This window comes from Bufo bufo, chromosome 6 (genome assembly GCF_905171765.1).
Source record: "Bufo bufo chromosome 6, aBufBuf1.1, whole genome shotgun sequence".
In the NCBI taxonomy this organism is placed as follows: Eukaryota; Metazoa; Chordata; class Amphibia; order Anura; family Bufonidae; genus Bufo; species Bufo bufo.
In genome coordinates, this window is record NC_053394.1 from 115,104,419 (window position 1) to 115,118,296 (window position 13,878).

General features: G+C 45.4%; 1 protein-coding gene across 1 annotated transcript in view; it reads right to left on the minus strand.

Moving 5' to 3' along the window:
* Positions 1-13,878, minus strand: part of LOC121005564 (cadherin-like protein 26) — a 93,863-nt gene that overhangs the window by 20,465 nt on the left and 59,520 nt on the right. Inside the window, exons 11-14 of the mRNA XM_040438340.1 lie at positions 6,307-6,422; positions 2,521-2,577; positions 1,778-1,893; positions 1,468-1,555 (exon numbers count right to left, since the gene is read on the minus strand). Coding sequence (XP_040294274.1) covers positions 1,468-1,555; positions 1,778-1,893; positions 2,521-2,577; positions 6,307-6,422 — 377 coding nt within the window. The remainder of the gene's footprint in view (positions 1-1,467; positions 1,556-1,777; positions 1,894-2,520; positions 2,578-6,306; positions 6,423-13,878) is intronic.

Consider the following 13,878-nt stretch of genomic DNA (forward strand, 5'->3'; position numbering starts at 1 on the left):
TTGCTTGGGGCCTCAGAAATGCCAAATTTGCCCCTGGAACTCCCTCAATACATACATATATGGTCTCCTTTATTCAGTTAACACCTATAGATCTCCACAACAGGATGGAAATTGAGTGATTCCATTTGCCTAGTAATGGTGCATGTTGCTAAAAAGTACACTTCCCTCAGTCAAATGATCTATTCTATTCAAATGACACCCCAGAAACTCCACAGGAGCATAATAAGTTGTGCTACCTACTGGTAGTGACACATAAGCAGCTTCCTCGATATACAGTACATGGTCTTCTGGTCCATTCATAGGAGAGCCCTGGATCCTCACAGCAGTACTGAGATTGAGTGGTGTCACATGTTGTGAAACAGCCACCTAACCTCACTGGTCATCTGTTCAATTCAAGTAGCAGCCCGTTTCCCCACAACAGCATGGAGACTGAGTGGTTTGCTAAGCAGATGCCTTCTGGAGTGCTGCCTAGAAAGCACAGCTCTAGTTGATGAACATTTTTAGAGGATCTTTTTTTTGTTTTGTTTTTTTTCCCCTCTGTTGCAGTGATAGCATAAACTGATCAATTTTCTATGTTTTACTCAACTGTGAGATTGTGCATAAACTCTGCCTGTAAATGTTTATGTTTAAATTGTATTGGAGCTGTCATTTGGAATTCCAGGCACTAGAGGCCACTGTTTTGCAGCACAGTCAGCACACTCTGGGATCTGCATATGCAAGGCAGATGATGACTCATGCTAGCTGCTTCTGAAAACCAGGAAGTGCTGATCTGACATGGTGGAAGCAATGTTCTTTGAGAGACTGAATCCGATTCCATCCTGGCTTGCGGATGTCCGGGAGTGAATGGACACACAGAGGAAGGAGATTAGCTGTTGTCCCCTTACTGGATCCGGCTCTTTGAAAGAGAGATTGCTCCAGGAAGACAGTGTACAGCGTGTGGGCAGAAGTCTTATTATCAAGGAAGGCCGCACGGTTGCTGAGGGGTTGGTGGCCATCCCGGGTAAGCGGCATCCTCGGGCCCAGAACGAACACAGGTCAGTGCATCTGGTTACTGATTGTATTCTACTGTGTGGCGCCTGAAGTAACAGAGACTAGCCTAGGCCTTATAGTAGTTAGATAGATAGGGTTATATGTTTTGCTAGGCCTTACTGTACTGGACTGCGGCGCAGTATTTGACTTGCAGGCTCTGCTGCGTCCGCCACCGGCTAGATGTGTCCTCTTTAGCGGCACGACTTGCAGGCTCTGCTGTGTGCGCCATTGGGCTAGGTCTGTCCCTCGTACAGAGACGGTGACTGTGGGCCTGGGGTATAACTTAGTCTGTGTATATTTATATTGTTGTGTTTTCTCTATTGTTAAAGTAAAGTTTCTGTTCTTGCATATAAAGCTGGTGTCAGTGTCGCTTTTCTTGTCTGTGACTTCGCTGTATCCTGGGGAGCCCACCCCGATACACGGCTTACACAACATTACCATAAAGCGTTCCCCGTCCCCTCCCCTAACACTATCATAAACCTTAGAGAAGTCTCCAGGGTATCCAAATTCAATAAAGCTCACTGGTCTAATGAAAGAAAAAAAAAAAAAAATTGAAAAGTTTTTTTTTTTTTTCATTCCAATTAGTCAGTTTTTACCTGTGTCTATTTCTACCTTATTCCTCTAAATATGTAAATGTATTCATGAAGTCTTTGCTGCAGACATGAGAATAATTTACAAGTTTGCTGATTTGAGGTTTTTATTGAAAATTGTGAAACTGCTTACAACCTGAACTGAAGCAATCTATCACCTCCCTTCCTTAATCCTCTTATCCCTCCGACCCTCCCCGCTGTGCAAAAAGTTTTTGCTTCTACTTACTGAAAGCCTTCTGGTGCTGGATCTGTGGAACGCAGCGTCAATCTCCTCCTACCCAAGAGATTAAAACATGTTCAGGATTTCTACGCTCACAAAATAAATTAAAGGTACTGTATGAACACTTTGGACATCCCATATCCCCTTAAAATTAGTTGACCCCTGGGTGTCCTGCTGTTGGGGATGGAAGATGAAATCTGTGGAGCAACCTAGAAGTAAGTGTTCAATTACCCTGTAGCGCTACCACTGGTGATAAAAAGTATTACGCAATTCCCACTGAAACCAATGGGCTGTAATGTATGGTCATGCCAGGTCATCCACAGATACAGACATTGTAGTCTTGAGCTGCTGTGGGATATTGATGGAGGTTGAAGGCACTTCGTAGGTTTCTCCCAGAAATAGCGCCACAGGTTTTGCACGGTATTTAGGTTCAGCTCTATTGAAATTAATGGAACTGAGCTGCAATACCATACACAACCATATGCAAAAGCAATTCTACCAAAAAACTATATTTAGGGTCCCACCTGGCACACATTGTAGAAGTATGGTTATATGTCACTCACTAGCTTTACAAGATGCTATATATATTTCCCTAGGCACATAATGGGACAGTGGCACAACAACAAAAAAAAGCTGCTGCCCTACTCCTACTTCTTCAACTTTAAGGACTTGGTAGATTACCTGGTCATTGGTTGTGGCATCAGCCAGGGTCCCAACTCCATTTAATACATTTGTAGCCTACAATCAAATTAATACGTTTAGATAGATAAAAGTGTGGTCGCAAAATTGGGCACTATTACTGTATGGTGCCTATGTACAACCGTTATCTAGTACCATATTGTCACTGTATATTTGTAATATTGGTCTTTGTACTGTGTTTTTTATTCAGTAACAGTTCAGTAAGATTAATCAGCCTCTGTGTGCTGGTATTGGTCGTGGTCATGGTGTGTCGGTATACAGGTGAAACTCGAAAAATTCGAATATCGTGCAAAGTTCATTTATTTCAGTAATGCAACTTAAAATGTGAAGCTAATATATGAAATAGACTCATTACATGCAAAGCGAGATATTTCAAGTCTTTATTTGTTATAATTTGATGATTATGGCTTACAGCTTATGAAAACCCCAAAGTCTCAATTTTGAGGTACCCTTTGCTCAGGGGGTATGGATTAATTAGCTGACTAGACTGTGACACTTTGAGCCTAGAATATTGAACCTTTTCACAATATTCTAATTTTAAGCTGCATTAAAGCAATTCCTTTCAATTTGCATTACTGAAATAAAAGAACTTTTGCACGATATTCTAATTTTTCGAGTTTCACCTGTAATTTGGTCCTTTTATACTGGTATTTTTAGTAATATTGATCTTTGCATTAGCAACATTTTTTGAACAGTATGGTTGTATTATTCATTCACTATGCTGTGGTACTATGTGGTCCTGGTGTGGAGGTATAACGGTATTCAGTAACAGTATGGTGGTATTATTTAGTCACTATGCAGTGGTACTATGCAGGGGCGTGGCTAATGGCTCATGTGCCCTGGTGCAAGAGTTTAGCTTGGGCCCCCCTTTCCTCAGTGCTTTGTGGCAATTGGCAGGGCAGCACATAGCCTTCCTGCTACCTGTGGCAAAAATAGAAATAACACCTTCCCCCCTTCCCCATGCCAAACCCCTTCCATGGTGTCTTCTTATATGGCACAGGTGTCTTTGGTCCCTCTCTGGCTCCTGGGCCCGGTAGTGACTGCTACCTCTGAACCCCCTATAGCTATGCCCCTAGTACTATGCGGTCCTAATGTGGATGCATTATTCATTAACAATATGGTGGTATTGTTCAGTCACTATGCAGTGGTACTATGTGTTCCTGGTGTGGAAGTATTATTCAGTAACAGTATGGTGGTATTACTCAGTCACTGTGCAGTGGTAATATGCCATCCTAAGGTGGCTGTAATATTCATTAACAGTATGTTGGTATTATTCAGTCACCATGCAGTGGTACTATATGATCCTGGTGTGGAAATATTATTCAGTTAGTGTGCAGTGGTAGTATGTAGTCCTGGTGTGGAAGTATTATTTAGTAACAGTATGGTGGTATTGTTCAGTCACTACGCAGTGATACTACAGTCAGGTCCATAAATATTGGGACATCGACACAATTGTACCATTTTTGGCTCTATACACCACCACAATGGATTTGAAATGAAACAAACAAGATGTGCTTTAACTGCAGACTGTCAGCTTATAATTTGAGGGTATTTACACCCAAATCAGGTGAACGGTGTAGGAATTACAACAGTTTGCATATGTGCCTCTCACTTGTTAAGGGACAAGAAGTAATGGGACAATTGGCTTCTCAGCTGTTCCATGGCCAGGTGTGTGTTATTCCCTCATTATCCCAATTACAATGAGCAGATAAAAGGTCCAGCGTTCATTTCAAGTGTGCTATTTGCATTTGGAATCTGTTGCTGTCAACTCTCAAGATGAAATCCAAAGACCAGTCACTATCAGTGATGCAAGCCATCATTAGGCTGAAAAAAACAAAACAAACCCATCAGAGAGATAGCAAAAACATTAGGCGTGGCCAAAACAACTGTTTGGAACATTCTTAAAAAGAAGGAACGCACAGGTGAGCTCAGCAACACCAAAAGACCCGGAAGACCACGGAAAACAACTGTGGTGGATGACCGAAGAATTCTTTCCCTGGTGAAGACAACACCCTTCACAACATTTGGCCAGATCAAGAACACTATCCAGGAGGTAGGTGTATGTGTGTCAAAGTCAACAATCAAGAGATGACTTCACCAGAGTGAATACAGAGGGTTCACCACAAGATGTGAACCATTGGTGAGCCTCAAAAACAGGAAGGCCAGATTAGAGTTTGCCAAACGACATCTAAAAAAGCCTTCACAGTTATGGAACAACATCCTATGGACAGATGAGACCAAGATCAACTTGTACCAGAGTGATGGGAAGAGAAGAGTATGGAGAAGGAAAGGAACTGCTCATGATCCTAAGCATACCACCTCATCAGTGAAGCATGGTGGTGGTAGTGTCATGGCGTGGGAATGTATGGCTGCCAATGGAACTGGTTCTCTTGTATTTATTGATGATGTGACTGCTGACAAAAGCAGCAGGATGAATTCTGAAGTGTTTCGGGCAATATTATCTGCTCATATTTAGCCAAATGCTTCAGAACTCATTGGACGGCGCTTCACAGTGCAGATGGACAATGACCCAAAGCATACCGCAAAAGCAACCAAAGAGTTTTTTAAAGGGAAAGAAGTGGAATGTTATGCAATGGCCAAGTCAATCACCTGACCTGAATCCGATTGAGCATGCATTTCACTTGCTGAAGACAAAACTGAAGGGAAAATGCCCCAAGAACAAGCAGGAACTGAAGACAGTTGCAGTAGAGGCCTGGCAGAGCATCACCAGGGATGAAACCCAGCGTCTGGTGATGTCTATGCATTCCAGACTTCAGGCTGTAATTGACTGCAAAGGATTTGCAACCAAGTATTAAAAAGTGAAAGTTTGATTTATGATTATTATTCTGTCCCATTACTTTTGGTCCCTTAACAAGTGGGAGGCACATATGCAAACTGTTGTAATTCCTACACCGTTCACCTGATTTGGATGTAAATACCCTGAAATTAAAGCTGACAGTCTGCAGATAAAGCACATCTTGTTTGTTTCATTTCAAATCCATTGTGGTGGTGTATAGAGCCCAAAATTTGATGTTGATGTCCCAATATTTATGGACCTGACTTTATGTGGTCCTGGTGTGGCAGTATTTTTATTAATTAAAAGTATGATAGTGTTATTCAGTCAATGTCCAGTGTTACTAATCGGCCATGCTTTGGGGGTATCATTTGGCCCTTGTATAGCGGTATAGCGTGGTACTGGTATGACTGTATTATTTAAAGGCTGCGTACAGTCTATCGCCCCAGCAGCCACATCCTCTACTGACAGAATGTGTGGTTCTGTACAACATGTCCTGTCTGTCCTAGGGCTGGGAGAGAACACCTGCTGACTACTACCATTGATGGTAAGTGTCCTTTCCCAACACAGTGACACTAGGATAGGTAGGTCTGGCTGAGCAGAGGATGTGGCTATGAACCTTTCTCCCTGATAACTAGCAGCCACATCCTCTGCTCAGTCTGTATAATTGGAGCTATACTATTACAAACACTACAGTACGACGGCACATACAGTTGAAGTTCATGGAGGTCTGCATTTTGGGAGAAAGCAGCCATCGTGTTGTGCCTGGGAGACTTGTCAGCTCTTCTGGGAGTCCGAGGAGGGCTCTCCTTTTTCTGGGAGCCTCCTGGATGTTCCAGGAGAGTTGCCAACTATGATTTATTTCTGCATACATCTTCAGAATTGCTAGCTTGGGACAACTGGATAACCCATAATAATGGACATATTCCATAGCAGCGCTCTGGTCACCAATCACAGCAAACATGACTTCATACCATGCAATCCAACTTCTCTGATTCTTCATTGTATGCAATCATTGAATTCAGAGGCTCAGTTTCCACAGGGACCATGACTTTCTTGGTTTCTATCTTGCACAGCAGGAGACATAGTACTGTATATGTGGAAAAAGCAAATAAAGGTAAGTGCTTAGAGGAGATACAGCAGCAGGGGGCACTGCAGCAAGACAAAAACACAGAAATGAAGTGGCAATTCTGGAGGAGCTGCTCAGCCCCTGACACTGTGGCGTGTCTTTTTATTGGAGGAGCAGCCCGACCGCACGTGGACCGCAATAATCGACTAACCCCAGCAAAATATGCATACAATGGAGGACGTCGACGCGGTCCACATGCACCACAAGAAGCAAACTACACAGAATGTAGCAAATAAACATATGAAACACAGAGAGGAAATGCACCAACAAGAAATGCTACTGACTATACTGGGAAGTAATAAATGCAGGTATTAAAAGCTGAGACTTTCGCCAATATGTTCCAGTCAGGAGAATATCGGAGCCCATCACTGCACCACGTCACGGTCACTCAGCATGGCAGAGGGTCCTAGCCGCTGCTCTAACTATGGTGTGAACACGGTCTGGGGGTGATATAATTCAGCTCACAGCCAAGCTTCCACACAAAAGCCCAGCATGAGTACTGTGGCAGTACAATGTGAATGAGGCCAGGCTGTGAGCCACACCTATGCCAGACCATGTGATGGAGGTTACCAGGTGCAACAGAGTGTATAAACACACCCAAATCTAACAAGACAAAAACACAGAAATGAAGTGGCAATTCTGGAGGAGCTGCTCAGCCCCTGACACTGTGGCGTGTCTTTTTATTGGAGGAGCAGCCCGACCGCACGTGGACCGCAATAATCGACTAACCCCAGCAAAATATGCATACAATGGAGGACGTCGACGCGGTCCACATGCACCACAAGAAGCAAACTACACAGAATGTAGCAAATAAACATATGAAACACAGAGAGGAAATGCACCAACAAGAAATGCTACTGACTATACTGGGAAGTAATAAATGCAGGTATTAAAAGCTGAGACTTTCGCCAATATGTTCCAGTCAGGAGAATATCGGAGCCCATCACTGCACCACGTCACGGTCACTCAGCATGGCAGAGGGTCCTAGCCGCTGCTCTAACTATGGTGTGAACACGGTCTGGGGGTGATATAATTCAGCTCACAGCCAAGCTTCCACACAAAAGCCCAGCATGAATACTGTGGTAGTACAATGTGAATGAGGCCAGGCTGTGAGCCACACCTATGCCAGACCATGTGATGGAGGTTACCAGGTGCAACAGAGTGTATAAACACACCCAAATCTAACAAGACAAAAACACAGAAATGAAGTGGCAATTCTGGAGGAGCTGCTCAGCCCCTGACACTGTGGCGTGTCTTTTTATTGGAGGAGCAGCCCGACCGCACGTGGACCGCAATAATCGACTAACCCCAGCAAAATATGCATACAATGGAGGACGTCGACGCGGTCCACATGCACCACAAGAAGCAAACTACACAGAATGTAGCAAATAAACATATGAAACACAGAGAGGAAATGCACCAACAAGAAATGCTACTGACTATACTGGGAAGTAATAAATGCAGGTATTAAAAGCTGAGACTTTCGCCAATATGTTCCAGTCAGGAGAATATCGGAGCCCATCACTGCACCACGTCACGGTCACTCAGCATGGCAGAGGGTCCTAGCCGCTGCTCTAACTATGGTGTGAACACGGTCTGGGGGTGATATAATTCAGCTCACAGCCAAGCTTCCACACAAAAGCCCAGCATGAATACTGTGGTAGTACAATGTGAATGAGGCCAGGCTGTGAGCCACACCTATGCCAGACCATGTGATGGAGGTTACCAGGTGCAACAGAGTGTATAAACACACCCAAATCTAACAAGACAAAAACACAGAAATGAAGTGGCAATTCTGGAGGAGCTGCTCAGCCCCTGACACTGTGGCGTGTCTTTTTATTGGAGGAGCAGCCCGACCGCACGTGGACCGCAATAATCGACTAACCCCAGCAAAATATGCATACAATGGAGGACGTCGACGCGGTCCACATGCACCACAAGAAGCAAACTACACAGAATGTAGCAAATAAACATATGAAACACAGAGAGGAAATGCACCAACAAGAAATGCTACTGACTATACTGGGAAGTAATAAATGCAGGTATTAAAAGCTGAGACTTTCGCCAATATGTTCCAGTCAGGAGAATATCGGAGCCCATCACTGCACCACGTCACGGTCACTCAGCATGGCAGAGGGTCCTAGCCGCTGCTCTAACTATGGTGTGAACACGGTCTGGGGGTGATATAATTCAGCTCACAGCCAAGCTTCCACACAAAAGCCCAGCATGAATACTGTGGTAGTACAATGTGAATGAGGCCAGGCTGTGAGCCACACCTATGCCAGACCATGTGATGGAGGTTACCAGGTGCAACAGAGTGTATAAACACACCCAAATCTAACAAGACAAAAACACAGAAATGAAGTGGCAATTCTGGAGGAGCTGCTCAGCCCCTGACACTGTGGCGTGTCTTTTTATTGGAGGAGCAGCCCGACCGCACGTGGACCGCAATAATCGACTAACCCCAGCAAAATATGCATACAATGGAGGACGTCGACGCGGTCCACATGCACCACAAGAAGCAAACTACACAGAATGTAGCAAATAAACATATGAAACACAGAGAGGAAATGCACCAACAAGAAATGCTACTGACTATACTGGGAAGTAATAAATGCAGGTATTAAAAGCTGAGACTTTCGCCAATATGTTCCAGTCAGGAGAATATCGGAGCCCATCACTGCACCACGTCACGGTCACTCAGCATGGCAGAGGGTCCTAGCCGCTGCTCTAACTATGGTGTGAACACGGTCTGGGGGTGATATAATTCAGCTCACAGCCAAGCTTCCACACAAAAGCCCAGCATGAATACTGTGGTAGTACAATGTGAATGAGGCCAGGCTGTGAGCCACACCTATGCCAGACCATGTGATGGAGGTTACCAGGTGCAACAGAGTGTATAAACACACCCAAATCTAACAAGACAAAAACACAGAAATGAAGTGGCAATTCTGGAGGAGCTGCTCAGCCCCTGACACTGTGGCGTGTCTTTTTATTGGAGGAGCAGCCCGACCGCACGTGGACCGCAATAATCGACTAACCCCAGCAAAATATGCATACAATGGAGGACGTCGACGCGGTCCACATGCACCACAAGAAGCAAACTACACAGAATGTAGCAAATAAACATATGAAACACAGAGAGGAAATGCACCAACAAGAAATGCTACTGACTATACTGGGAAGTAATAAATGCAGGTATTAAAAGCTGAGACTTTCGCCAATATGTTCCAGTCAGGAGAATATCGGAGCCCATCACTGCACCACGTCACGGTCACTCAGCATGGCAGAGGGTCCTAGCCGCTGCTCTAACTATGGTGTGAACACGGTCTGGGGGTGATATAATTCAGCTCACAGCCAAGCTTCCACACAAAAGCCCAGCATGAATACTGTGGTAGTACAATGTGAATGAGGCCAGGCTGTGAGCCACACCTATGCCAGACCATGTGATGGAGGTTACCAGGTGCAACAGAGTGTATAAACACACCCAAATCTAACAAGACAAAAACACAGAAATGAAGTGGCAATTCTGGAGGAGCTGCTCAGCCCCTGACACTGTGGCGTGTCTTTTTATTGGAGGAGCAGCCCGACCGCACGTGGACCGCAATAATCGACTAACCCCAGCAAAATATGCATACAATGGAGGACGTCGACGCGGTCCACATGCACCACAAGAAGCAAACTACACAGAATGTAGCAAATAAACATATGAAACACAGAGAGGAAATGCACCAACAAGAAATGCTACTGACTATACTGGGAAGTAATAAATGCAGGTATTAAAAGCTGAGACTTTCGCCAATATGTTCCAGTCAGGAGAATATCGGAGCCCATCACTGCACCACGTCACGGTCACTCAGCATGGCAGAGGGTCCTAGCCGCTGCTCTAACTATGGTGTGAACACGGTCTGGGGGTGATATAATTCAGCTCACAGCCAAGCTTCCACACAAAAGCCCAGCATGAATACTGTGGTAGTACAATGTGAATGAGGCCAGGCTGTGAGCCACACCTATGCCAGACCATGTGATGGAGGTTACCAGGTGCAACAGAGTGTATAAACACACCCAAATCTAACAAGACAAAAACACAGAAATGAAGTGGCAATTCTGGAGGAGCTGCTCAGCCCCTGACACTGTGGCGTGTCTTTTTATTGGAGGAGCAGCCCGACCGCACGTGGACCGCAATAATCGACTAACCCCAGCAAAATATGCATACAATGGAGGACGTCGACGCGGTCCACATGCACCACAGAAAGCAAACTACACAGAATGTAGCAAATAAACATATGAAACACAGAGAGGAAATGCACCAACAAGAAATGCTACTGACTATACTGGGAAGTAATAAATGCAGGTATTAAAAGCTGAGACTTTCGCCAATATGTTCCAGTCAGGAGAATATCGGAGCCCATCACTGCACCACGTCACGGTCACTCAGCATGGCAGAGGGTCCTAGCCGCTGCTCTAACTATGGTGTGAACACGGTCTGGGGGTGATATAATTCAGCTCACAGCCAAGCTTCCACACAAAAGCCCAGCATGAATACTGTGGTAGTACAATGTGAATGAGGCCAGGCTGTGAGCCACACCTATGCCAGACCATGTGATGGAGGTTACCAGGTGCAACAGAGTGTATAAACACACCCAAATCTAACAAGACAAAAACACAGAAATGAAGTGGCAATTCTGGAGGAGCTGCTCAGCCCCTGACACTGTGGCGTGTCTTTTTATTGGAGGAGCAGCCCGACCGCACGTGGACCGCAATAATCGACTAACCCCAGCAAAATATGCATACAATGGAGGACGTCGACGCGGTCCACATGCACCACAAGAAGCAAACTACACAGAATGTAGCAAATAAACATATGAAACACAGAGAGGAAATGCACCAACAAGAAATGCTACTGACTATACTGGGAAGTAATAAATGCAGGTATTAAAAGCTGAGACTTTCGCCAATATGTTCCAGTCAGGAGAATATCGGAGCCCATCACTGCACCACGTCACGGTCACTCAGCATGGCAGAGGGTCCTAGCCGCTGCTCTAACTATGGTGTGAACACGGTCTGGGGGTGATATAATTCAGCTCACAGCCAAGCTTCCACACAAAAGCCCAGCATGAATACTGTGGTAGTACAATGTGAATGAGGCCAGGCTGTGAGCCACACCTATGCCAGACCATGTGATGGAGGTTACCAGGTGCAACAGAGTGTATAAACACACCCAAATCTAACAAGACAAAAACACAGAAATGAAGTGGCAATTCTGGAGGAGCTGCTCAGCCCCTGACACTGTGGCGTGTCTTTTTATTGGAGGAGCAGCCCGACCGCACGTGGACCGCAATAATCGACTAACCCCAGCAAAATATGCATACAATGGAGGACGTCGACGCGGTCCACATGCACCACAAGAAGCAAACTACACAGAATGTAGCAAATAAACATATGAAACACAGAGAGGAAATGCACCAACAAGAAATGCTACTGACTATACTGGGAAGTAATAAATGCAGGTATTAAAAGCTGAGACTTTCGCCAATATGTTCCAGTCAGGAGAATATCGGAGCCCATCACTGCACCACGTCACGGTCACTCAGCATGGCAGAGGGTCCAGTTTGCTTCTTGTGGTGCATGTGGACCGCGTCGACGTCCTCCATTGTATGCATATTTTGCTGGGGTTAGTCGATTATTGCGGTCCACGTGCGGTCGGGCTGCTCCTCCAATAAAAAGACACGCCACAGTGTCAGGGGCTGAGCAGCTCCTCCAGAATTGCCACTTCATTTCTGTGTTTTTGTCTTGTTAGATTTGGGTGTGTTTATACACTCTGTTGCACCTGGTAACCTCCATCACATGGTCTGGCATAGGTGTGGCTCACAGCCTGGCCTCATTCACATTGTACTACCACAGTATTCATGCTGGGCTTTTGTGTGGAAGCTTGGCTGTGAGCTGAATTATATCACCCCCAGACCGTGTTCACACCATAGTTAGAGCAGCGGCTAGGACCCTCTGCCATGCTGAGTGACCGTGACGTGGTGCAGTGATGGGCTCCGATATTCTCCTGACTGGAACATATTGGCGAAAGTCTCAGCTTTTAATACCTGCATTTATTACTTCCCAGTATAGTCAGTAGCATTTCTTGTTGGTGCATTTCCTCTCTGTGTTTCATATGTTTATTTGCTACATTCTGTGTAGTTTGCTTCTTGTGGTGCATGTGGACCGCGTCGACGTCCTCCATTGTATGCATATTTTGCTGGGGTTAGTCGATTATTGCGGTCCACGTGCGGTCGGGCTGCTCCTCCAATAAAAAGACACGCCACAGTGTCAGGGGCTGAGCAGCTCCTCCAGAATTGCCACTTCATTTCTGTGTTTTTGTCTTGTTAGATTTGGGTGTGTTTATACACTCTGTTGCACCTGGTAACCTCCATCACATGGTCTGGCATAGGTGTGGCTCACAGCCTGGCCTCATTCACATTGTACTACCACAGTATTCATGCTGGGCTTTTGTGTGGAAGCTTGGCTGTGAGCTGAATTATATCACCCCCAGACCGTGTTCACACCATAGTTAGAGCAGCGGCTAGGACCCTCTGCCATGCTGAGTGACCGTGACGTGGTGCAGTGATGGGCTCCGATATTCTCCTGACTGGAACATATTGGCGAAAGTCTCAGCTTTTAATACCTGCATTTATTACTTCCCAGTATAGTCAGTAGCATTTCTTGTTGGTGCATTTCCTCTCTGTGTTTCATATGTTTATTTGCTACATTCTGTGTAGTTTGCTTCTTGTGGTGCATGTGGACCGCGTCGACGTCCTCCATTGTATGCATATTTTGCTGGGGTTAGTCGATTATTGCGGTCCACGTGCGGTCGGGCTGCTCCTCCAATAAAAAGACACGCCACAGTGTCAGGGGCTGAGCAGCTCCTCCAGAATTGCCACTTCATTTCTGTGTTTTTGTCTTGTTAGATTTGGGTGTGTTTATACACTCTGTTGCACCTGGTAACCTCCATCACATGGTCTGGCATAGGTGTGGCTCACAGCCTGGCCTCATTCACATTGTACTACCACAGTATTCATGCTGGGCTTTTGTGTGGAAGCTTGGCTGTGAGCTGAATTATATCACCCCCAGACCGTGTTCACACCATAGTTAGAGCAGCGGCTAGGACCCTCTGCCATGCTGAGTGACCGTGACGTGGTGCAGTGATGGGCTCCGATATTCTCCTGACTGGAACATATTGGCGAAAGTCTCAGCTTTTAATACCTGCATTTATTACTTCCCAGTATAGTCAGTAGCATTTCTTGTTGGTGCATTTCCTCTCTGTGTTTCATATGTTTATTTGCTACATTCTGTGTAGTTTGCTTCTTGTGGTGCATGTGGACCGCGTCGACGTCCTCCATTGTATGCATATTTTGCTGGGGTTAGTCGA